General features: G+C 36.7%; 3 protein-coding genes across 4 annotated transcripts; 1 reads left to right on the forward strand and 2 right to left on the reverse strand.

Moving 5' to 3' along the window:
- The first annotated feature begins 622 nt into the window (after positions 1 to 622).
- LOC127257935 (callose synthase 5-like) lies at positions 623 to 14,750 on the forward strand. Its single transcript, XM_051284521.1, is given in 43 exon segments — positions 623 to 660; positions 767 to 1,094; positions 1,247 to 1,347; positions 2,234 to 2,355; positions 2,463 to 2,559; positions 2,687 to 2,797; positions 2,873 to 3,001; positions 3,090 to 3,182; positions 3,482 to 3,573; positions 3,656 to 3,782; positions 3,899 to 4,036; positions 4,124 to 4,200; positions 4,286 to 4,364; positions 4,443 to 4,565; positions 4,647 to 4,761; positions 4,892 to 5,226; positions 5,915 to 5,967; positions 6,052 to 6,112; positions 6,198 to 6,279; positions 6,363 to 6,412; positions 6,545 to 6,631; positions 7,094 to 7,216; positions 7,306 to 7,400; positions 7,496 to 7,580; positions 7,644 to 7,804; positions 8,380 to 8,503; positions 8,612 to 8,706; positions 8,819 to 8,918; positions 9,021 to 9,172; positions 9,485 to 9,594; positions 9,701 to 9,823; positions 9,906 to 9,974; positions 10,250 to 10,439; positions 10,534 to 10,665; positions 10,667 to 10,853; positions 10,940 to 11,055; positions 11,132 to 11,215; positions 11,681 to 11,793; positions 11,868 to 12,097; positions 12,489 to 13,286; positions 13,363 to 13,413; positions 13,537 to 13,722; positions 13,919 to 14,750. Coding segments are annotated over 42 exon segments (5,814 nt in total). The 5' UTR covers positions 623 to 660; positions 767 to 907; the 3' UTR covers positions 14,150 to 14,750.
- A 279-nt stretch (positions 14,751 to 15,029) lies between these two features.
- LOC127258150 (BTB/POZ domain-containing protein At2g13690-like) lies at positions 15,030 to 18,399 on the reverse strand. The gene is made up of 2 exons (XM_051284858.1): positions 17,421 to 18,399; positions 15,030 to 16,278 (listed from the first exon to the last, which is right to left on the reverse strand). The coding sequence occupies exons 1-2, from the start codon at positions 18,027 to 18,029 to the stop codon at positions 15,340 to 15,342; spliced, it is 1,548 nt and encodes a 515-aa protein (XP_051140815.1). The 5' UTR covers positions 18,030 to 18,399; the 3' UTR covers positions 15,030 to 15,339.
- Positions 18,400 to 19,037: 638 nt separating this feature from the next.
- Positions 19,038 to 23,228, reverse strand: LOC127258149 (NAC domain-containing protein 82-like). Of its 2 annotated transcripts, none has more exons than XM_051284857.1 (7): positions 23,103 to 23,228; positions 22,246 to 22,724; positions 21,754 to 22,028; positions 20,986 to 21,363; positions 20,072 to 20,515; positions 19,913 to 19,973; positions 19,038 to 19,420 (listed from the first exon to the last, which is right to left on the reverse strand). In XM_051284857.1, the coding sequence occupies exons 2-7, from the start codon at positions 22,400 to 22,402 to the stop codon at positions 19,041 to 19,043; spliced, it is 1,695 nt and encodes a 564-aa protein (XP_051140814.1). In that variant the 5' UTR covers positions 22,403 to 22,724; positions 23,103 to 23,228; the 3' UTR covers positions 19,038 to 19,040. The 2 variants fall into 2 exon arrangements, with proteins under 2 accessions (XP_051140814.1, XP_051140813.1); XM_051284856.1 differs by having other exon boundaries at positions 19,886 to 19,973.
- Between the last annotated feature and the right edge of the window lie 2,992 nt (positions 23,229 to 26,220).

The following is a 26,220-nucleotide window of genomic DNA, read 5'->3' on the forward strand; positions in this document are numbered from 1 at the left end:
TATTCATCCATATTTTTTTCTACAAAAAATATCAAATCAAACACTTATTTTTATTTTTTATATTATACTAAAAATTAATTTTACATTCAAAACATCACATCAACACCTATTTATATTAGATCATACAACTATTCAAATTAAAATTTTTATTATTCAAATCCCAACTTAAAATCCAAAACCCCAGACAAACACACCCAAAATATATTAATAAAAAATGAAACATAGTATAATTTAAAAGCTTCACAAAGTATGCGTATATCTAAATTAAACTACTTTATATTTTTTTTATATAACTTCATTAAAATTATATGGTATTAAAAATTTACTAAGATAAAGTAAATAAAAGCTCTACGAAGGACATACATATATGGTAATATATATATATATATATATCTTCTTAATTAGGTATTGAAAAATTTGAAAATGAAAATTGGAAAGTCAACAGAATGTTGAGCATCCTGGGACAACGGGAGAAACGTGAAGGTAGCAAAGCACAGACCGAACGAATCCGCAGGCCTCTCGAATCACGCCACGTGTCGCACATAGCTGCATCCACTCCATTTAAACCTTCGCGGCTTTTTTCCCCTCTCATTCTGTTAGCACAGAGCTGTTTGTGCTTCTCTCGTTCCATCGCTACCGGACCAGAACATTCCAAATTTTGTGAGATTTACCGATCGTTTTGCAGTTACTCGGCTTGTGTTTCCGTCGAATTTTTGCATGCATTCGTCCTGACGAAATTGGAATTTTCGCCTTCTGTGGTGATCAGGAAGGACAGGAGGATGACCGCAGGGCGGTTGAGAGGTTGTTGAGAGGACAACGGAATTCGCGCGGCTCGACTGACTGATTGAGCTGTTTAGGGCAATTGGTGAGTTGCGCATCGTAGAAGAGGACTAAGAAAGCGGAGGAGATGGCGGCAGCGGGGAGCCACGATCAGCCGACACTCTCACGGCGAGCCTCTCGCAGCGCCGCCATTACCGTGTTTTCCATGGAGGTGTTCGACAAGGAGGTAGTCCCTTCCTCCCTGCAGTCCATCGCCCCCATTCTCCGCGTCGCCAGCGAGATAGAGAACGAGCGTCCTCGCGTTGCATACCTCTGTACGTCACCATCCGTCTGTCGATTGATCTCCTTTTTCGTTCTCCGTACTTTGAACAGAAATGTCACCGAATTTATTATTGGATGAGTATGCTCGCTTTTCTCAAGTATTCGATAACATTGAGGTTTGAACGAAATTGTATTTTTGATTTAGGTCGGTTTTACGCATTTGAGAAGGCACATAGGTTGGATCCTAATTCCAGCGGCCGTGGTGTGCGGCAGTTTAAAACTAGTCTTCATCAAAGGCTAGAAAGGGTAATTATATGATATTAACAGTGTTTTAGCATATACAGCAGCGTACTTTAGCTTGAACAAAGAATTGTCAAATAGAGAGGATTAGATTGTTCCATGATGTTTCGATTCATCTGCATTGCAGACGTAAACTGTCATGTAGCATCAGGATAAAAATATTTTTTCTCATATACGTCTCTCATTCAGTTATTCGCTTCATATTTTTTACCGTTTTGTTTTTTTGATCTATTGATAATGATAACATTACTTCACGTTAAATAGTTAGTGTTGTGTACTTGTTGAGCATCTGGAGTTTTTTTTTACAATCCCGCACTGTGGAGGGTAGAAACTTGAAACATTCTGCAAAGCGATAGGACCTAGTTGTTTTCTCTCAATTTCAATAGTTTTCTTGGAGGTGAGTTAGAGATTAGCTGAAAGCAGCCACAACACCTAAAGCATTTGGTTTTGAGGCAGAGCTCCTGTTAGGAGGAGTCCATACTAATTTGATCCGCATAAGAGGGCAATATTAAGTATTAATTTAAAACAGAGATGAAATTTTCATTCCATGTAATGACTTGATCAAACTACACTTCACTGTAAAGCACATGAACCACAATGCAAGTATGCAATCTGTTTCTGTTTGGTATCTAGTTGATCTTCTTTTATTTGAATGAATGTAGAAACTTAATCCATATGTTGTGGTTCAGAATGATTTGGTTCCCTTGTCTTTTTTTTTTTTTAAAAAAAATAATAAATAAAATAAACAACACAGCTTCTGCCCTTTTAGTTTTTGCAGTGGTAGTACCCAGTATAACAAATGTTTGAGGCTATATGGATGGTTTAGGATACATGATTTCTTGCCATTTCCTTTCATATTAACAGTTAATAATTGTAATAAATTTGCATACAGGATAATCCAGTAACTCTTGCTGCTCGCGTCAAGAAGACTGATGCTCGAGAAATTGAGAGCTTCTACAAGCAATACTATGATAAATATGTCATGGCACTTAACAAGGGGGAGCAAGCTGATAGGTACTAACAGTTCTTTTGTCTTGCAGGAACTATATACATAGAATAGTGTAATTTCAGTAAAAGCATCTGAGCAAGGCTGATGGGGATTTGTAAAACTTGTGTGTCAGAGCTCAGCTTGGAAAAGCTTACCAGACAGCTGGAGTGCTGTTTGAAGTGCTTTGTGCTGTTCACAAGACTGAGAAAGTTGAGGAAGTTGCTCCAGAGGTTAGTTTTCACGTTACCTTATGCATGTTTTTATATGATAATCTGTAGCCCCTGCCTTTCTTCATGTCCAGCACATTTGGAGGTTGATATTGATGCCACACCATATTAAGTTTTCTGCATTTCACAGATTATGGCTGCAGCAAATGATGTCCAGGCTAAGAAGGAAATTTATGTTCCCTATAACATTCTACCTCTTGATTCTGCTGGGGCATCACAGTCCATAATGCAGTTTGAAGAGGTGATGCATATCCACCATGATGTTTCTATCCTAGGCCACATAATATTAAGACATTGCACCCTTTGCTGATACCAGGTTAAAGCAGCTGTGAATGCTTTAAAAAATACCCAAGGCTTATCATGGTCCACTTCATTTGAGCATCAAAGGCTAAAAGCTGGGGACTTGGATCTCCTTGATTGGCTGAGAGCCATGTTTGGGTTTCAGGTATGTTAATCTGTTCAATCAAACATAGAAACGATCAATTCATTCTTTTAAATAGTAATATTTAGCTGAATTATTTATGTTTTTGCAGAGGGACAATGTCAGGAACCAAAGAGAGCATCTGATACTACTTCTTGCAAATATTCATATAAGGCTAACCCCGAAGCCTGAGCCACAAAATATTGTATGTGCCTTTCTAGTAATTTATCATCAGGCTGGATGTAATGTATTTACCATCTCCTAAAGTTATTCATATGGAGCATTTAATATCCCATTATGTTTTCCATAGCAGTCTATAATTTTGGAGTCTGTTTTATCTTGAAATTTGTAAATCAGTTGACCAATAATATTGCCTCTTGTGCAGCGTTCCTTTGCCTGTAACTTCATTATATATATAATCCACATTTTCTGTATATCATGGTATTTCGATCTTGATTGTGTACTTTTCTGAGTAAATTATTTAACCTTGCATATGATTGTTAGCTTGACAATCGAGCTGTTGATGCACTCATGCATAAGCTTTTCAAGAACTACAAGACATGGTGTAAATACTTGGGAAGAAAACACAGCTTAAGGTAAAGTGATGGATTGTCCAGTAAAGAAATTTACGATGCTTACAGAAAAGTTGAATTTCCTGATTTAAACATTTGCACTCAGGCTCCCCAAAAGTCTGCCAGAGGCACAACAGAGAAAGATACTCTATATGGGTCTTTATCTTCTTATTTGGGGTGAAGCAGCTAACATTCGTTTCATGCCAGAGTGCCTATGCTATATCTTCCACAATGTGAGCAATCTAGTGTTTATCAAATTTGATATGAATGAACTTCCTTGATGTAAATAGTTGGAGTGAAATAAAAGAGCAACTTCAGAATCATTTTTGAAGCAGAACTGTTTGTACAGATGGCTTATGAACTCCATGGCCTCTTGGCGGGAAATGTTAGCATTGTCACAGGCGAAAACATCAAACCTTCTTATGGTGGGGATGATGAATCATTTTTGAGGAAAGTTATAACGCCAATTTATCGGGTGATTGAGAAGGTAATCCCTTGTTTGGGAGGATTGTGTTATTGTTGCAATGTGTTCCACTTCGTAGATAACAAAAGTGTACCTTTTCTTTGGCTCCAGGAAGCAAAAAAGAGTAAAAATGGGAAAGCCCCCCACACAAGTTGGTGCAACTATGATGATTTAAATGAATATTTCTGGTAATGTTTGAGATGAAAATTTTTTGACAGTTGTTGATATTAATTTCACTCTTTCGGCAACTTGGAATTTTATAAACTTTTACAGGTCATCGAGTTGTTTTCACTTGGGTTGGCCAATGCGCGATGATGCTGAATTTTTCACATCAACACGTGATACTGGACAGGTAAGGTTTGTGTCCTGGAGTGAATCTGTTTTAATGATTTAAAATGTAACTGCTTGCCTAATATGCTTATTACTCCAGAGGAAGAATCATACAGATACTTCTGGAAAGCTGGGGAAGTCTTTCTTTGCAGAAACTAGGTCATTTTGGCACATTTTCAGAAGTTTTGATCGTTTGTGGACATTTCTAATTCTTTCCCTTCAGGTACAAACTTAATTCATATTAAAAATGAATAATCCAGATTAATTATGCCCTATGCTGAATGTTGGGGTCGTTCTACTGCAGATTATGCTTATAATTGCATGGAACAATGTTTCTGTATTTGATATCTTCCAGAAGCATGTTTTATACGAGCTGTCTAGCATTTTTATCACTGCAGCCTTTCTTCGATTGCTTCAGAGTATGTGATGTTATCACTTATAGTTTATACTTTTCCATATACCAAAATTTTCTGGAAGAATATAACTTCAACTTTTGAATTATAACTAATACTCATAACATATTGACTAATCTCTTTTGAATTCCTTTAGGTATGTTGGACCTTGTTCTGAACTTTCCAGGCTATCTTAGATGGAAGTTCACTAGTGTTTTGAGGACTCTACTGAAGTTAATTGTTAACCTCGCCTGGAGCATCATCCTTCCCACATTTTATTTACTCCAACAAAATATTGAATTTGAACCACTGAATGATGTGCTGAAGTACCTAAATAATCTTAAGGGAGTACCACCTTTGTACATCCTAGCAGTAGTACTCTACCTGCTTCCAAATTTATTGACCGTATTCTTATTTGTCTTTCCCATGCTCCTACGTTGGATTGAGAATTCCAATTGGCTTATTGTTAGGTTTCTCTTATGGTGGTCACAGGTATATTTGTTATATCTTTTTCTTGTGTTCTTTAACTGCAAGCATCCAAATTATGTTTATAGGAGGGGAACATTCTATGATAGTTTAGCTGTTGCTTTCATTCTATTCGAAACATAGCATAATCCATGATATTGGTTTTGTCAATTAGTGGTGTTCTCTTTATCTAATTGATTTTGAACAATGTATTTGATCCCCATGAGGAGAAAATTTTGTCTCTGCAATTATTTTTCATTTTTCATATTAAATATTTCATTTCTTTTCACCGGGGACTCTGATTAGCTACACTGGTGTATATGTACGTCATACTAGGTAAAGGCATGCTTTAAGTTTCAGGATCTTAATTTCCATTATAGATGCGTCAGTTTTCCTGAGTTGTTTACGACCTTATTTTTCTGTTGAATGCTGTTAGATACAGTTCCTTATGTGATAAATAAGGGTAACCATTACATGAGATGACAAAATTGTCATTCTAAAGATAAGTGCTAACCTAGGTCTAACCCCTTTTCCTGATACGAACATCATACATCCACTTTCTTTTTTTTACAACATCATATATAAATGTATTTGTCCCTCTCTTTGGATATATTGAAATTTGAATCATTGCATTTGCTTTTTATATGTATTTGTCCCTTTTTTTGTTATAGTATACAACCTTTAATCTTTAACTGTTTCACTCATAAATTGTCAGCCAAGGATCTATGTTGGAAGGGGAATGCATGAAAGTCAATTTGCACTTCTACAGTATGTTTAGAGTTCTTCACTCCTTCAATATTTTTCTGGACACATAAAATACTGACTACTGATCTATGTTTTCATTGACAACAGATACACTGTATTCTGGGTGCTGCTTCTGTGTACAAAGTTTTCATTCAGCTACTTTATGATGGTAGGTACACTTCACCATTTGGCCAATTAACTATAAAAATGCTGCCATTGAATTTTTTCTCTCATTTTGCGTTCTTTTTATTCAGATAAAACCTCTGGTGTCACCTACCAAAGATATAATGCACATTAAACATATTGACTATGCTTGGCATGAGTTCTTTCCAAATGGTATGTGTTTGATTATTCTGAGTTTTTTTTTGCCAGCCCCTTCTCGACTTTTATGTATTGGTGTTGTCTTATACCAAATGCAGCTAAGTCCAACATGGGTGCTGTCATTGCGCTATGGGCACCAGTTATCTTGGTGTGCTTTTAAAATCCTCATCATTATAGTTTACTACTATAGTTTCTTATATGTAATTTTCTTCTCAGTTTTAACAAGAAATAATTTTCATGGTTTGATGTTTTTTTATAGTGTCTGATGTTTTGCTTGCAGGTGTACTTCATGGACATCCAGATTTGGTATGCTGTATTTTCCACTGTGTATGGAGGGTTTATTGGGGCCTTTGACCGTCTGGGTGAGGTAGCATCAGCTCTTAAATTGAACAAATTAATTTTATCTTCTTGCAATAAGAAAATTTTCTCCTTCATCATCACTGTTAGCTTGGTATATGAGCTTCTGCTGAGTTTCTGATATCTTGCATACAAACCAACTATAGTTCAGGAAAAACAATTTGAATATGAATGTCATCTTTATATAAATAATTGCAAACTGAATGTTAGAGAATATCATCGTAAGAAGCTTCACCTTACTTCTAGATTTCTAGCATGGTTTTCCATACAATCGAGGCACAGTAAATCTTTATATATATTGTAACAGTGGTTGTTTATCTTCTAAATATGGTCTTTGATACAAAAATGTGCGTAATGTAGTTGAGTTGGGAGATCACACCATGTTGTATTTTAGTTTGAAAAATAACTTAATGTTTCCAGAAACTAGTTCCTCTGTTCTCTCTGGCTTCAATATTGATTTTCCTCTCCACAGATTCGAACTCTTGGAATGCTAAGGTCACGTTTTCAATCTTTACCTGGTGCATTCAATACACACTTGGTGCCTTCTGACAAACCTAAACCGAAAGTGTTTTCTCTTACAAAGGCCTTTCATAAGGTTCCAATTTTTGCAATAAATATGTTTCATGTCCTCAATTCATATTTACTTCATCTTATTTGAATGTTCCCTGTTCTTTCCACATTCAGCCCACTGCAAATAAAAGAGGCGAAGCTGCTAAATTTTCCCAGCTGTGGAATGATGTTATTTGCAGTTTCCGTGAAGAAGATGTAATAAGTGACAGGTAAAACCACTGAAAATCCATCTCTTAAGTCATGCCATATTTTCCTAGCCTATTGACGTTGATCACATTGGAACTTATCTAATTATTTAACTCAGGGAGATGGACCTGCTTCTTGTTCCTCATTCCTCTGACCCTACCTTGAAAATAATTCAATGGCCTCCTTTTTTGCTTGCCGGCAAGGTATCACAGATCTTCTGAGTTGTTGCCATGCCAATATTGTTGTTTGATTCTGTATCTTTGCAGATTCCAATTGCATTGGATATTGCAGTTCAAGTACGATCTAAGGATTCTGATCTTTGGAAGCGTGTATGTGCTGATGAATGCATGAAATGTGCTGTAATTGAATGCTACGAGTCTTTTAAAACTGTTCTGAATGCCTTGATCGTTGGAGAGACTGAGAAAAGGTTACCATTTTGAGCTCATTATTTAGAATAGCACATGCTGCATTATCTTATGCAATATATTAACCATGGAAGATAATCAGAAAAATTTGATTAAATTTGCTCTGAGAGAGGGAGGAACTGATTTATCATGTATATTTGCTGATTCAATAGACCAGGCATATCTGATTACTTGTATCATTTAGTCATAAGCCTGAGCGTTTCTATGCAGTTTGAGGTATCCCTTTTTTTTTTTTGTTCTCTAGTCAATCAACTTCTTTTCTATATTCCTGCAACTGAAATTGACGTCTTCCCATAATTTATGTACCCATAATTTATGTAGAAAATTTATGAGCAGTCTCCTGTCTTACATTTTTCAATGTAACATAACATTTTTTAATGTTTATTTATTCATTATCTCAGTTTTTGTGATTAGAGTCGCTTAGCTATTTCGTATGTGCATTTTGTACAAGCTATTAGCAGATCTTATACATTTTCTTTTAACAGCTATCATAAAATCTCTCAGTTAGTTGAAGTCGGTGTAAAGACTTGGAATTCTCAAGGTGCTGTTGGTTCTAACAACTGGTTTTCTGGAACAGGATAATGGGAATTATCATTAAAGAAACTGAAAGTAGTATATCAAGGAACAATTTCCTTGCTAATTTCAGAATGAAACGTCTGCCTGATCTTTGCAAGATTTTTGTGGAAATTGTAGAGATATTGGTAAGTCAGTCGGTAGGTTTTTTTTTTTTTTTCCTTTTTAAATTTTAAATTTTTGTTATTGGCTGTCTTTGATGTTTGTGAATTTTTTTTTTACATTTTGTGTTTTAGAAAGACAGTCAACCTTCCCAGAAGGACAGACTTGTTCTGCTTCTGCAAGATATGTTAGAAGTAATCACTCGGGACATGATGGTTAATGAAAACCGGTTAGTAGATATTGCAGTATTTGATGCTATATATAATATATTCAGCGATCACCAGTATATTTATCTTATAATTGGTTTAACATTACAAAGTTTGATCTTTCATTGAATGCAGTGAACTTGCTGAACTTAGTCAAGGTAGCAAGGATTCTGGAAAACAACTTTTTGCCAATATCACTTTGCCTCTCCCTAATACACCACAATGGGAAGAACAGGTTCATTAAATTGTGTTATCCACCACTGAATTCTTAATCATCCAAATATGTTACTTCTAGATGGTGATTAAAAAAAGCTCCACTTAATTGTCTGTTTTATAGATTCGACGCCTCTATTTGCTTCTAACTGTTAAAGAATCTGCAACTGATGTTCCAACGAACCTTGAAGCACGTCGAAGGATAGCATTTTTCTCCAATTCGCTATTCATGAACATGCCACGTGCACCCCGAGTGCGAAAAATGCTATCATTCAGGTACAATAATATTATTTAATTTTCCTGAATTATTTTTGTATGTGAGTTATTACAACCTGCTGTAAGTTCATGATGAGTGGTTATAAGTCGGCAGTTACTTAACAATGTTGATGCAGATATATATTGTTGCTTATCATTTCTATATGTTATGATGCAATTTGCTTGGTAATCAACTTCATTGCTGTAGTTACTGCTCAAATAAAATAATGAGAATTGTAATGTTAAAGTACTACCTTAGGTGATTGCTTGCCATCTTCCTTGACACATTCTAAACAATGTTAAACTTCTTGATGATTTCAATTGGGTTGGCAGTGTGTTTACTCCATATTACAGTGAGGAGACTCTCTACTCCAACAGTGATCTTAAAATGGAAAATGAAGATGGTATTTCTATCATATTTTACCTTCAAAAGATTTATCCAGGTCTGCTTGATCTTCCCATCTCAAAGTTTTTGCAATGTGGTGCTTATCTCATGTTATTATACTAATCACTTTATCTATGGGCAATTATATAAAAAATTTCATCCAGATGAATGGAACAATTTCCTGGAGCGTATAAATTGCGAAGAAAATGAACTTTGGGAAAATGAAGAAACCATACTGCAAGTACGCCATTGGGCTTCCTTGAGAGGGCAGACACTTAGCAGAACAGGTTTGCTGAGTTCTTCTCACACTTTATCCTCATTCTTCCTTTATGACTATGTGGGTTGGAACTGACTATCTTTGTTATGCAGTCAGAGGGATGATGTACTATAGAAGGGCTTTGAAGCTCCAGGCTTTTCTTGATATGGCTTCAGAAGAGGGTAAGAGAAACCTTATCACATTGTCAGAGGGTCAATTGTTAACTATAAGAAAGATTTTGGAGTAATAGGAATTCGGAAAAGTTCATCTATACTAATGTCATGGAAAGGTGAAGTAAACTGAATAATTTGTCTTCCATTAATTTTTGGAGCCTTCCAAAAGTTAATAAATAGAATGTCTGGTTGACTGCTTCTACTTGTAATATTTGGAGTTCAGCATCAGAATATATGAGAAGAAATGTAGCTCTGTTTCTGATAAGTTTGCCTAAAATAAACAGATATACTTAAAGGTTATAGAAGTATTTCAGAACCATCAGAAGAAGATAGAAAGAGTCAAAGGTCCACACATTCTCAATTAGAGGCAATAGCTGACATGAAATTCACGTATGTTGCTACCTGCCAAATTTATGGGAATCAGAAACGAAGTGGAGATCGCCGTGCAACTGACATCTTAAATCTCATGGTCAAGTAAGTTGTACAATCTTGTCAATATATAAAATGATTCTGTACTCTGTAGTAGAATTTCAATTTATGCTCTTTTTTTCATTCTCCTTGTATGCAGCAACCCATCTCTTCGTGTAGCATATATAGACGAAGTTGAGGAAAGGGAAGGTGGTAAAAATCAGAAGGTCTATTACTCTGTGTTGGTAAAAGGCATTGATAATCATGATCAGGTAAACAATATCTTTCAGCTCCAATAGAATAGCAAATTAAGTTGGTTTCAACTCGGGGATGATTCACTATTACTTTTTCTGTCTAAAGGAAATCTATCGTATCAAGTTGCCTGGTCCAGCAAAATTAGGAGAAGGGAAGCCTGAAAATCAAAACCATGCTATTATTTTTACACGTGGCGAAGCTGTACAGACCATTGATATGAACCAGGTATAGTCAACGAGTTGTGTCAGAAAATTCTCAAATACATATTTTTCTTGAGATCTGATCATAAATCACTTGTTTTTCTTCTGTAGGATAACTATTTGGAAGAAGCCTTTAAAATGCGCAACCTACTTGAAGAGTTCAATGAGGATCACGGGGTGCGACCACCTACAATTCTTGGTATTCGTGAGCACATTTTCACTGGAAGGTAGGACATAGTTGTTATTTTCTCTCAGTTTTTATGGTTTTATGCTGTAGTTCTGACTGTTCATCCTCTATTTCAGTGTATCTTCATTGGCTTGGTTTATGTCAAATCAAGAAACAAGCTTTGTCACCATTGGACAAAGAGTTCTAGCAAGGCCTTTGAAGTATGATCTTTCTTTTTCCAAATGCATCACTGAAAATTATAATTTTCTCTATGCTTGTCTTTACTAGATAATGAAAAGAAATGTTACTAGATATAATGCTCTTTAATTCAACAACTTCAGTATTTCTTGGTTTGGATGATGGCATCATGACTACATCAAATACAGGAGATTTTATTTTTAGTTAGGACCTCGATTTCCTAGATACATTGCATAAACTGATGATACCCTCTAATTTTACCAGCTTCCAACAAAGAAAGAGAGCAATAATATCATCTGACTTTTGCGTAGAATAACTTGTTTGCCTCCCCCCTCATTATATTATCAGCCAGAGAATGAATGATACTATCAGCTGACAATTTCTTAGCATGGCTACACATTATCACACACAACTGTTTAATATGCTATTGATGCTTCTGGACTTGAACCTTATGTTTGATTCCTTCTCCTATGATTGATGTCACATAGGGTGCGCTTCCACTACGGGCATCCTGATGTATTTGATAGAATTTTCCACATTACACGTGGTGGCCTCAGCAAAGCGTCTCGGGGGATTAATCTTAGTGAGGATATATTTGCAGGTAAGATCTTGAACCATATTCCTTAATAATATTTCTGATGTACATGAGTTCTAAGACATCTTTACTGTATGAAGGTTTCAATTCAACTCTAAGACAAGGGAATATTACCCACCATGAATATATTCAAGTTGGGAAGGGGCGAGATGTTGGTCTCAACCAAATATCACTTTTTGAAGCCAAAGTAGCATGCGGCAATGGGGAACAGACGCTCAGTCGTGATATCTACAGATTGGGGCACCGCTTTGACTTTTTCCGCATGTTATCATGTTACTATACAACAACAGGGTTCTATGTGAGCTCAATGGTAATATCTTCACTTATTGATCACAATATTATAGAATTTAAACTAGAGTTTTGACATATAATTATAGCTTACTTACTGCTGATGACTTTTTACTTTTGGAGAAACAAAACCATCCTTTTGCATTTTTCCTGAAGGCAAGGAAAAAAACATCGAATTTATTATGCTGCTACAATTCACATTAAGTCAATAATTTGTGCACTTACATAGTTTATTTTATTAGTGGTTTGAAGAGTAGATGAGGTTCTTTCTACAGTTATTTCTATTTTTATAAATTATATTGTTGTGAAAATAGTTATTTTAGAACAATTTCAATACTTGGACAAATTATTTTATTTTATTTTAGTTTAAATATATATTTGACTGAGATGAGTGTTCCTCCATGCCAATGCAGATGGTGGTCCTTGTAGTGTATGCATACTTGTATGGAAGGCTTTATCTTAGTCTTAGTGGAGTGGAGAAGGCTATAGCACGGTATGCAGCCACGAGAGGAAACAATCCTCTCACCACTGTCATGGCAACGCAATCGCTCGTTCAATTAGGCTTGTTGACGGCATTGCCCATGATCATGCAAATTGGACTTGAGAGGGGCTTTAGGAGTGCAACCGGAGATTTGATAATCATGCAGCTTCAACTTGCATCTGTCTTCTTTACTTTCTCCCTCGGGACAAAACTCCACTACTTTGGGAGAACAATTCTACATGGTGGAGCTCAGTACAGAGCCACAGGGCGTGGTTTCGTCGTGAGACATGAAAAGTTTGCTGAGAACTACAGGCTGTACTCAAGAAGCCATTTTACCAAAGCTCTAGAATTAACAGTCTTGCTCATAGTATATGAAATTTATAACTCGTTCGCTTCAGATTCCGTAGGCTACCTTTTCATCACTTTCTCAATATGGTTTCTGGTGGTTTCCTGGTTGTTTGCTCCATTTCTCTTTAATCCCTCTGGATTTGAATGGCAAAAGATCGTGGAAGACTTTGACGACTGGGCTAAGTGGATGAATGCTCGCGGTGGAATCGGTGTTCCAGCAACTAAGAGTTGGGAATCCTGGTGGGAGGAAGAGCAAGTACACCTCCAATCCACAGGATTCCTCGGGCGCTTCTTGGAAGTTATCCTCGCTCTTCGATTCTTTGTGTATCAGTATGGCATTGTTTATCAACTACATGTTACTCAGAATGACAAGAGTCTTGGGGTGGGTATCATGATTTGCTTGTTTAATTTACTTGAATGTCTTTGTTGTTCTTCTAATCCTCCACTGTGTTTTCCAGGTATATGGCTTGTCGTGGCTGGTCATAGTTGCCGTCGTAATCATGTTGAAGGTCAGTGACTATGTACAAGCACTTTTATTCTGTTCTAGCAGAAATATATCCCCATGAATCGCCCGCCCTATATTGTTGAAGCTCATGTATGGTTACTAAAAACAATCAAACCATTGCCTGCAGATTGTGTCCATGGGAAGGAAGAAGTTCAGTGCTGATTTCCAGCTGGTTTTCCGACTTCTGAAGCTGTTTATGTTCATTGCTTCCATGGTCACACTCTTCATCTTCATGAAATTCCTCGACCTCACGGTCGAAGATATCTTCATTAGCCTATTAGGCTTCTTGCTAACGGGATGGGCTCTTATTCAGGTAAAAACACAATGCTTTGGAAGTTTAGACAGATTTTTTGAACTTTTGGAAAATCTTGCGAATAATATAAAGTCAAAAAGAAAATCGAAAATATATACATGTAAAATTGTTTCTCGTAGAGCAATCTGTTCACACACATACCATACCGTTTTCAATGATGTTTCATTTAGAGCTCGTCTTATTCGCAACGACGCAGATAGCACAAGCATGCAGACCAGTTGCAAAGGCAACGGGATTATGGGGATCTGTTAAAGCTCTAGCAAGGGGGTACGAATACCTTATGTGCTTGACAATCTTTGCACCGGTGGCGATCTTCGCCTGGTTCCCGTTTGTCACGGATTTCCAAACGAGGCTGCTCTTCAACCAGGCGTTCAGCAGAGGCTTGCATATTCAGCGCATCCTCGCTGGTGGAAAGAAACACAAATGAGGTAACCTAACCTAACCTCCCTCCTCAATAGTAGTTGATATATTTTGTGTGCGCCTTAGCCTTATATAGGTAGAATGTGTCGTAGGAATGCATGCATGCTCTACACAAGCACACTCTACAAACTCCATCTTTGTTTACTACCATTGTTCTTCGATCACACTAGATGAGCGAGAGAGGGCACATATACATAGACGATAGATATAAATACATATATAGATACATACCTATCTGAGAGGCGATCGAAGACATAATAAGTGTGTGTATAGATGCGATCGGGCTTATGGTGAGGTGAGAAACTCAGAATATTGGTTGATCCTTTGTTTGCTTTGGTGTTTAGTGAAATGGCATGATGTTAGCTTCATTTTTCAAGTATATGGATTAGTTGAATGATAGATATGTCATGTTACACTGCCCTTTCCACAAATGTAATTCCAATTCAGCAAACCTCTTAACTACTCTCTATCCATCTATCTATCTACTTCACCATTACAAGACTAAAAGAATTAGAGCTTACATATATATATTTGTGTCTGTTTTAGGGTGCTCTTAATTCTTATTATGTGTTTTTGAGATATTGTGGCTCTGTTTATTGGTAATCTCATTTCAGTTTGTTTAAAGGACAAGTCCCACTATAAAAATACTATATCTAAATATATGTTTTTGAATTAAATTACCAAATCAAACTCCAAATAAACCCTTTCTGCTGTTAAAACATATTTTAAGTGAACCTCACTTATTTAAATGAGGTCTACCCTATTAATACTTTTAATATTTAATTAATAAATGAAATTCATCATCATTGATGCTATAATCATATATAATTATAATTATGAATGGCAAAAACCTATAATCTAAAAACGAAAAATGGAAATCACTCAAATTAAGTAAACGAAGAAATCAAAACACACACAACACACAGAATAACATCAAACGTAGAACACAAAACCCAGACTATCAGAAACACACAAAGATTCAATTTTTCGAATGCATAAACATGAACACCACAGAATAGCCTAAGATCCACACTACATTACCAATTGCACAAGCAGTGGAACCCCAAACACCCTAAAAAAAACACAAAATTTTACATTACTTAATCTACGTTATTCGATCGTCACGGCGAGCCCGTCGAACAAATGGGCTCAAGCACAGAAAACACGAGATGAGAAAAGGTCGAGCCGAGCCGTGTCTCACCTGGATTCGATTGCGAAAGTTTCCGAACCCCTCAGAAACGATCTGCGCCACCATATTTGGAACGCCTTGCTGAGGTTCGGACATTCGGTTCCGCCTTTAGAGAAACAATAGAACCAATCCATGAACAACGAGTATTGCTCCTTTAACGGAAGCGTAAGCAGCGCTTGTCCCATGGCCTCCTCCAACGCCCGTATGTCGAGCCCCTTTTTGCACCTCTGCAACCACCCGAAGTCTGACAGCATCGGCTTGAACCAAGCCTGGAGAAGCCGCAGCCTCATCTCTGACGGGCAGTGGAGTTTCCGAGTGCCCACTGCAATAAACAGCATTGCCGAGACACGGCTAAGCTCGTACCTAACCATTGGCGATGCGTCTTCATGCATTTTGATCAGTTCGTCTTGATTCGCCCACAGATCTGCAAACTCGCCCGCCATCTGGTGATCAAGCAAGATATCCAGTAGCCAATTCAAGTTGTCGACCTGTTTCGAGATGCATTCCAGCGCGGGTTTATCGTTCGTCGAATTGGATGTTCGCCCGGCGTCAATACCGCACGCCTTTTCTAATAGATGGCTGAGGATGCTGAGACATGACTTGCAAACGGCGTATATATCGTCCTTGTTGAGCTCCGGGCAGTCCTTTTCGTATACCGAGCTTTTGCATAGAAGGTCTTTAACCAAAGACTTGAGTTCATTCCTAGCCGTGGCGTCAGTGCAAGTCGTGATGGAACAAATTAGCTGCTTGGTAAGCAATCTTTGGGAATCGACGGAATTAGGACTGCTAAATCTGTCCAAGATGTTGTTCGTCGCTTGATACTCGTCGATATTGAGTTTCCCGAACAATTCGCTCAGTTTCTCCTCTTCTTCTTCGGTCCACGGCACTGCCTCAAGATACTTTAAACACGACGAGATGCCTCTTTCAAACTTGATCCCAGCCGACACCTGAAAAACATCAGAACAAGCAACAAGAAGTCATTTCCGAATCTAGTATCGACATTATGGTAGTGTTTCTTTTCGTTTTTTACTATTTGAACTCAAAAAAAGCAATATTTAAATAAAAAACCCAAATCAGACTGAAAAGAAACAGACCGTTCTTGACAAGAAACAACCTCGGTCGCACGATAGTAAAATACTCTTCTTTTGTTCGATTTTAATCAGTATGAAATTGAGCTCACCATCAACACCACCATTTTCCATATCTTCTTAAATGTAAATAATTTTCACAATTGCTGAAATATGAAGTGGGATAGCTCCATTCGAAGTTAAGAACTTTTGCTAGCACAAAAAATATGGAACACCCGAAAAATGGAAGCCAAAGAACCTCGACAACAATCTAATGTGAATATGAAGTAACAATACTAGGCAAAAGAAAGTTGAATACAAACTACATCAATCACGCTCGTGTTGAAGAAAAATAAAAAACATGATTATTTATAACGAGAAAGCGCCAACACAACCAAATCTATTCGATGCCTAAATTTCTCCCAATGTTTAGCATTTCAAGTAGCGCACAACACAATTAGTTGAGACTTGAGAGTTATGTTGCTTGTATTCCGATCATAAACAAGAAAAATGAATCACAACCCAAAAACCATCAACTAAGCTCATAAACGAGCAAAATCACAATCCAAAAACCATTTACGATGCTCAGAAACAAGCAAAATCACAATCCAAAAACCATTTACGATGCTCAGAAACAAGCAAAATCACAATCCAAAAACCATTTACGATGCTCATAAACAAGCAAAATCACAATCCAAAAATCATCATCTGACATATTTTCCACACCTCTACCATTACAACCGAACAATCAATAATAGCTCCTGTTCAATAATAGTAATTCAGCTAGCATTACCTAGACAAAGAAAATTTCGAAATCATAACATCGAAGAAGAAGACATTAAACTGAAATCCAAGAATGAAACATCCCATAGCAGCTGCTTATCCATTTATATTATTCCAAGAATGAATTTGGCAAAGTAAAAAATTCAAGAAACACAGCTAATTCATTCATTGATTGATTAAGTTAAAAACAACATAATGATGGTTATGAAGAAAGAAAGAAAATCAGTTAAGGAAAATACCTCAAGAATGTCGATAGCTCGGAAAACCCCAATTTGGAGAAGCTTGGGCTGAATATCCTCCTCGAACATGAGCTCAATCGTCTCGCGGAAAACATTCAAGTTCTCGACGTAAGGAACTTCAATCCGACACAAGCTGCCGCCGCTCAGATTCCTGCGATAATCAGAGATCAAATTCGCGAAGACAGGGCTATTCGCGGTCAATACCTCCGAACCAAGCTCCAGGACCAAGGATCCGCCATTTTTCCCCTTCAGACTCAGCCTCACGTCGTAAATCCCCAAATTGGAACTATCTCCGGCGGCGATTTCCGAATCGGCGGCGGCGGCGGACTTTGGGAGCGTTTCGGCGAGAGGAGCGGCGGAGGGGATCAATTGGTGGTCGGTGATTGGGGAGACCCGACCCGGAGAGAGGATCCGGCGGGCTAGGGCGAGTTTTTGGTGTTGTGTTTGAGGAGACGCCGCCGGAATGGTTTTTTTATTGCAGGAGGAGGAGGCGTAGGAGCGGACGGAGTTGGCATTGTCCGGGCTGAGAGGCGGCGTCGTGAAGGAGCAGCACCAGCGGCGGCGGCGGTGGTGGTGATGGTGGTGCCGCGGTGGCTTAGAGGCGTGCATTTGCGGCGATCTGTGCGGGGAAGATTGAAACCGCCGATTTGGGGAAGGGATCAGAAGAAGGATGGGATTAATGGAATCATGGCGTGGAAGGAATTAATTAATTAATCGATTGGATACGATATCACATATGATACGATGAGGAAAAGGGGAAATCAAGAAATGAAAGAAGTGAGCTAAGGTTAGGGTGAGTGAGAGAGAGAGAGAGAGAGTGTGTGTGTGTGTGTGTGTTGGGGAAAAGAACGAATTTGTGAGTGAAGTGAAGGGCTGAAGGCTGTTCTGTTCTGTTGGTGAGCTGGAAGATGCACTCTCTCTCTCTCCTTACTTTTTCTCTCACCACCTTTTTCTTTTTAATTTATTTATTATTTTTCTCCTTCAAAACAATCAGATTACAATCGTATTTGTATTAAGGTGAAAATAATTGTATTGTATTGATAATATTTTATACTATTAAATACTAATTTTTATGAAAAAATAAAATACATATTATATGTGAGAATTTTTTTATTGGGAAACAAGACCATATATAATATTTTAAGAAGATATAAAAGGGTGTGTTCTGTTTATTGTTTTAATTTAAAATGTTTTTTTAGTTGTAATATGAAATTTTAGATTAATGATATAAAAATATTAATTTTTATGTGAGAATATAATATATGTACTCCATTTATATCACGTAGATGTATATAGCCAAAATACATATAAACACAGCAAGATACCCACATAACAAATATACCAACAGTGAGTGTAAAATATACTGAATTTGTTTGTTTGGTATTTTCTTATACAAAAGTATGTAAATAATAATATATTTTCAATACACTAATAATAAATACCATATAAATAGACCTAAAACTTTAGACAATACAAACAATCACAAAAATATGTATGACATAATTTTCAAAATTATTTCTTTAAACAAATTCAAACAAGATTTTTGACCAAATCCGGGCATAAAAATTTAAAACTCAATAAACTTTCAAGCCCAAACCCATCCCTAAAATTCTTGCATTTTCAAACAACAAAAAAGTAAATAGATAGATGAAAACTGTGTAGGTAGTTCACATAGATTGGTTCAAGAATACTAATAAGTTGAAGATTGTCGATGATCCCATAGCCAACAAAACAACAAACATCATCCTTACCCAAATCAAGAAATGCTGGTAAAACAAGACAGAAACTAACCAAGGATCGAATAAATTGCACCAACTGCTGCCCGACGACTCCGCCCATCATGAATAACAAAGCTTCGTTAGTGCATTCACCAGCTCTGTGAGTCACCTCAGCCTTGGTATGCATGGGAGAGCCACCACAATTACACAAATACCAACAACGAGCAGCAGCTCTAATAGGTGCGCGAGCTGGATCCCAATCTCTAGACTCTACTCTCACTCCTGGAATAAACACAAACATCATATCATGAGTGAGGCAGATCACGACGACGACTACTGCTGCTGCAAAAGAGAAAATGTCATCTCATAAATTTAAAAACCAGGAATACGAAACAAACTAATTTTTTTTGTGCCAGAAGCAGACCACGTTCGAATCAGAAGCCATGTAGAATCCCATTTCCACAAGGCACCAAATGTGATGCACCTTATAGATACACAAAAAACAAGGGTCCGAAATGATATAGGACTTTTGTGTTTCTGTTTTTCCAGGGGGTGTTGGTAGGGGCGTACGTTCTTAGAGAAGAACAAGGTCGGATCAGTAGCCATTGCAGAATTCTGTTTCCACAAGGTATGTGCGGTCCAGAAGGCAATTTTCCGAGTCAGACAGTTCATTATATATATGTAACTGAAGTAAATGCGAGCCCTCGTTCCAAAACCAGAAATATCAGTGGTTATCAGCACATCTACCTATTTCAGCGTCTTTGGAGAACTTGCCTGGTTGCTCGTCAGAGACATGTTGTGAAGCGTCTGATCCATTGTGAAACTGGTAGTTGAACTGCAAATCATGGTTACACCTTAATGAGTTAGTAACCCGAGAAATAAATAAGCAGAGTATTGTTAGGAAATCTAGTACTAATTCAAACATGGCCTAACCATCTGATATGCGCCCGTAAAATTGCTGATATTGTACAATTCATCAGTAGGTATCATTGGGAGTTGATTTGCATGAGACGATTCACCATGGCAGAGCTGACCCACATTCTCGAGGTTGTAGGATTCAAACATATCAAAATCTGTGGAATGGTCCATCCCCGGTACTCCATTTGAGCCATACAATGGAGTCAGAAGATTGTTAATTCCTAGGGAATGGTCTGTTCCAGTTACTCCATTTGAGCCATTTAATGGATTCAGAAGATCGTCGATTTCTATGTAGTCTGAATTGTTGATAGCCTGATCACACCCACAACCTTCTTTCAATATCTCAGTGAAATCAAGCCCGGCATCAGTCATCCTGAACCGACTATCCAGGTCACCAAGACCATCATATATCCCACACGTGTCCATGCAAGGTTTCTTCCCCTTGTCATTTGGTTCAATCTGAAAATCACAATTTGCTTCAGCATTAGATCCGTCAATCGATTGAAAGCAAAGGGCATACACAAAATATTGTTAAATAAAAAGAAGACTGTAGTGACGAAAAAACTTGGGGCACACATTAAAGAGCATTTTGAAATTAAAAAGAGCACAAAAGCATATAACTATACAGGCACAAAAAACTCATCCATAAAAATGCAAAAACAAGCACATGAATATGTACATAAAATTGCAGAAACAAAAAAGGGTCTTCAACAAAAGTAAAAAGCTTATAACTTGAGCAATTTAAGACTGTCTTAAATTGAAGTGTAAACTTATAACAACGTAAATCAGAGGAGATTTTCACATGTCCAAAAGTAATATATGATGTGAATGGGAGAATTCATGCTCACAACACAATATGCAAAAACACATGTGCAAAAGTATCTATATCTATCTATCTATCTATTTATTTATATATTTCGAAAAGGTACCTTGTGAATTTCATTCTCATTCAAAGGCAATGTGCCTTCATCTGTCAATTGGGCCAACAACCGAGCAAGCTCGGGATTAGTCTCTTCCACAGGAACCTCAGCTCTTGAGAAGCCTACTGATGGTACTCGATCAGCCGAAGGAAACCTAGACATACTTCCAGGACAGAATGAGCTGGTCGGAGGAGGGCAAATTCGTCCTTCAGGCAACATAACACTAACAGGTAATGAACCGTTAGTTTCCACGGGTACAGCCTGGAGATGTGTATTGTCGTCTTCATCATCCGACCACTCTTCTTCATTGAAGGGTGCTCCATATTGAGCACCATTTTGGGGACCCGGACCACTCTTCTTGAAAACCTTACACAGCACATATGAGTCCTGTAGTGCAATGAAATCAAGAACAATCAAAAACCATTATTGGAGAGCGTATAGAGAAAGTCAATCGGAAATCAATATTATACCAGCAAAGAACTAGTTAAAAATGCATAACAAACAAGAAAGATATGGCTTTTTTTTCCATATCAAAAGCTCTACAAATCAACTCGTACCGTTTGCAATAAACATACAATATTTTCTCTCACAAAACATCACATAAGAATACTATTTAAATAAAATCTCAAATAAAAAACTTAAACTCAAATCAAAAACCAAACAAACCCATAATGATACAGTAAGATTTGTACATGAACATGGCGAACATATAATTTAAATTATAAAATAATCCCTTGCTGATTCAATGAAGGCTTCAATCCATTATGCATTGACTACCTGAAGTCCTGCTGCAGCCACCTCGTCGTCAACGATCCTATACTCATGTAGAACCCAATCGGTCCTATCCCCTTTAGGAGCATGACCAGAATGAAAAACTAATGTCTTTATATTTCCAACAGTTTTTTCATTCAACCGGACGGGCCTATCCTTTCCAGTGGTTTTCCAGTATCCATTTTCAGTAGCACGCTTCACCCGAGCACCAGTTGCATATTTTTTCTCTATTGGACAGAGAAAGTACCACTCTAGATCCTTACTTTTCAGACAAGATTTTTCTGCACCCCAAACACCACATTAATAGAAAGTTTGTATGCGATCAACATAAATAGAAATGTAAATTTGAAAAGAATATTTTTTTTTAGAACAAAAAATTAGGGAAAATTAGGTAGAAAGTCTGCACAGAAAACAAAAACAAAAATGTATGTGAAATTTCGTCTCAGAGTGTCCAAAATCCCAAATTTTGGAGGCCGAAGAGGCGAAGATGTAGCTTACCAGGTAAATCTGATGGAAAGAACTTATAGATGTTCACTTCCGCAATAGCTTCGAATCGAAGTTTCTTCCCCAAGATCTTCCTCTTGAGATAGTACATAACCAGCTCAACATCAGTAGGATGAAATCGAAATCCCGGAGGGAGTGAAGACCTCACCATCACAGCAGACCCGATACTTCAATCGACAATAAGCCTCTACACAACTTTATTCAGCCCAACCAAACCCTTCTCAATAAGCCAACGGTCTTCGAAAGCAAAGAATGAAATAATACAGTATAGTATAGTTTACAGAAACCAGAACTTCCTTGACGACAGATCTTAAAACAAAGAATACTACTTCGAAAAGCCTCTTAGGTCCAATGCCGAAACAATATCTTTCTAGAGCACCACAGCCGCCCCCGGTTCATGAAACAGAAAGCACACCAAACAGACCACAGATGCACCTTTCTGGAATCAAAAGACATCTGGTGTCGAACACAACCTACCGAGCATTTTTAACTGTGTCATAAACCTTTATATACATTCAATACATTAACATCATCGAACTACAAAATTCCATCCCAAAATCCCATTCCAATCACCATAACTAAGCCACAATTATCAAATACAAAAGGGGGACATTCAAACAGGCTCCAATATATATATATATATATATCAGATTATAGCGTAATTAAACAAGACCTAGATGAAATATCGTCCCAAATTGAATAAACCCTAGATCGAAGACCCACACATAACGCTCGAACTTCCCCCAAAATTAACCCAACAAAATCAGAATGCAAAAAACGATAATAAACATAATCAAACGAACCCACCACACGGCACAAACAGATTCCATAAGAAAAAAACTTAGACACACCTTAAAAGGTTAAAGAACCGGAGAGGGCAAGGGAGAGAATGCGAATGCGAAGAAGAATGCCAGTGAGAGAGAGCTGAAAATTGGAGGGTTGAGTGGCTTAAATAGTTGGGAGGTCAAAAGCGTACAGAGTAAGCCAGCGTGGGTGACTACAGTGTGGGATTACTGACCTTAATTTACAGCTTAGCGTGTGTTTGTTTTAGGAATTTTTTCAAGAAATCCACAATTTGTACAATTTTTTTCTTTCAAAACTATTAAATTAAATAGTCCCTCTGTCCATATAAAAAATTTATTTTTTGATACTATTTTTAGTATAATGATATTTTTGATCTGATATAAAATAAATATATTTATAAAAAAAAATATTTAATAAAATATTCTTAATTACATCATATTATTATTTTTTTAAAAAAAATATTATTTTTTAAACTTTGCGTGCAAGTAAATATAACTTGTAATATAATTTGAGCACACTCGTTTGAATAACAAGAAGAGTAATATGTTTAATTTTAAAATAACAAAAATTGTAAAAATAGAACAAACCTAAAATTACATAATAAAATGGGAGACTTGGATTAAAATCTACGTCTGACAAATATACTTGCAATTCATTCCCTATTAGAAATTAGTTAGTCTGCAGTCCCTACGTTATGAATTAGGTTTGTTATAGCTCCTTAATGTGTATTTTTCCTTCAATCACAGTTATATACGCAACATGTACTCGAAATAGGTTGATCAATACTTCAAATTTTTTAATATATACCTATATTACTTCCCGCTCTACCTCTATTGTAACCTTATATACTTCTAGTTAGAAATCGCGTACCTTTTCTTTTTGTGAATTAAAAAAAAAACAATTAATTCACGATTTAATAAGGGTAAAGGCAGGAAACCTCTCATAACTCCCCTCACACCGATTTTAAACCCTTTTTCTTCAATCTCTAGGCAAACCGATGCTCTCGAACCTCCGGCAATTAAGTAACAACCGATTCGGTGCAAAAATGTGAAGAAAACAGCTGACCGCTCCCATCTCCCAAGACAAGCTCGAAAAAGTAAGTGCCAGGTTGGACCTTTTTCAAGTTTTGATTTGTTGACCTTGATATTATACCGAAGTATGTTCGATTATTTGAGGTGTAAATCTTGGTTCCGTATTTGTATGCATTGGTTTGGTGTTGAGAAGCCCTAAGTGATCGGTGTAGTTTTATTTGTTAATCGGATTTGAAATCGTTCGTATATTTGCCCAGATACACCGAGTTGAGTGTTTTATTTTGGCACCAATTTTGGATTATTTTATTTATTTAATTTGTGATTTTTGTTAATTTTGTAGATGTACATTTTGTTTAGTTACCCGAAGTTGCATATTTTAGTTTTTTTTTTTATTGTTCGAGTAATGTGAACTTGTGGTATTTATTTACAAATCGGGGAAAGAATACAAATAGGTTATCATCCGATTTGCAGTACCATGTTTTCATCACGAGGTGGAGAAAATGAAGAAATGCATATTGGATGAATATATTAGAGCCATCAAAATGACTCAATTCGGCCATTTTCTGGACTGCCCAAAGATAAGGTTGCAGTGGCACCGCCTGCTTGCCTTGATTAATAACTTTAGCCCGGAGCCCACGTCATTCAACATCGGAGCTGACATTATGGAAACAACATGATATTATTTTTACCATTTGTTCCCACATGTTAGCATCATGAGATAGCTCATTCCATTACCAACATGCTTGCAAAATACATATATACATGTAATATTAACGTATATAACTTTATAATAGCAATGTAGTTGTGTGAGATGTGGAAATTTGATGTTTAGTTGTGCTATATAGGTAATGGTTGTACTTAGCAACAACAACGGGTTCCATGCTTAATATTATATTTAATAACATGAAAAATAACATGATATTATATTTATCATTCGTTCTTACAAAGTTGCATCATCAAATACCTCAGTACATTATTAATATACCTGCAGAATATATTTACAAACCTCTACTATTTCATTATATACTTGTGTAATAGAGTTACATACCACTTACTACAATAAAATATACCAGCAGATCCAACCGGTTATATCCTATTGACGCATAAAGTAATTATATTACACCCATTGAATAACGTTACATGCTTTGTAATCACGCTATTGAAAAATATGGCATAAGCTGTTGAATTTAAATGTATCATGTCCAAACCTTTCCACCAAGTATATATGCCCTGGTAACTTGTGTTTCAGAAACCGACCGTTCTTTGTTTGAAACATTCAATTATTGTCGGTAATCAGGGATGAATGTATCATTATAGTATTCTCGTGAATCCCAGAAATCTACGTAATGGATAAACAATACATATTTACCGTAGATGACTGAACAAGTCATAAAGGACTTAGTTAAACTATGTTGGTTGTTACTTGTACATGCTTTATTGTTTTGCCATTGAAAAGTGTGGGCATGTGCTGTCGAATGTAAACGTACTATGCCCAAGTTTTTCCATCGGGGTTGGGAGAAGAAGTACTCACACCGAGTTCGTGAATTGACCCTTCCATAAGAGGATCAACTACAATCAAACACATTCATGGATACTTGCTACTACACAGATAATACCTAAGCAACCATTATTTATACCTTAAATGTCGGTGTTTGTACCCGGAGCACATACTAACATACCTGCATCAAATACCGATATGCCCTAGCGCAGATCTTACGTAACGATAAAGTTGGTATCACATGCTTCAATATCGGGTATATATACCCTGGTAACTTGTGCTTAGGTAACCAACCATTTTCGGTTCAAAATATTCACTTATTGTCGGTAATCAGGGATGAATTCATTGTAATAGTATTTCCATAACACTCTGAATTATATAAAGAGATAAACAGTATATTTACTATAGATGACTAAACAAGTAAAAAATGACTTAATTATATTGTATGATATATGTAAAATTATACTCTAACCTCCACTTGTAGATGGCTAAACAAGTTATAAATGACTAAATTAAATTATATTAGTTGTTAGAATATATAATTTATGTCACAAATTGAAAATCTTTAGACTCATTACATAGTAATCTACATCGTAGCACACACAACAATATTCAAGTGAACACGCTAGTCGTAAT

This window comes from Andrographis paniculata, unplaced genomic scaffold, assembly GCF_009805555.1.
Source record: "Andrographis paniculata isolate CXL003 unplaced genomic scaffold, ASM980555v1 Contig59END, whole genome shotgun sequence".
Lineage (NCBI taxonomy): Eukaryota > Viridiplantae > Streptophyta > Magnoliopsida > Lamiales > Acanthaceae > Andrographis > Andrographis paniculata.

Excerpts from the sequence above, each read along its gene's own strand:
- LOC127258150 (XM_051284858.1), bottom strand. The coding sequence starts at position 18,029 with ATGCACGCCTCTAAGCCACCGCGGCACCACCATCACCACCACCGCCGC. Across the intron at positions 16,279-17,420 it reads GAGCTATCGACATTCTTGAG|GTGTCGGCTGGGATCAAGTT; the intron begins GTATTTTCCTTA and ends GATGTTTTTCAG.
- LOC127258149 (XM_051284856.1), bottom strand. The coding sequence starts at position 22,402 with ATGGTGAGGTCTTCACTCCCTCCGGGATTTCGATTTCATCCTACTGAT. Across the intron at positions 22,029-22,245 it reads CTTTCCATCAGATTTACCTG|AAAAATCTTGTCTGAAAAGT; the intron begins GTAAGCTACATC and ends TTTGGGGTGCAG. Across the intron at positions 19,421-19,885 it reads CTCCAAAGACGCTGAAATAG|GAGTGAGAGTAGAGTCTAGA; the intron begins GTAGATGTGCTG and ends TGTTTATTCCAG.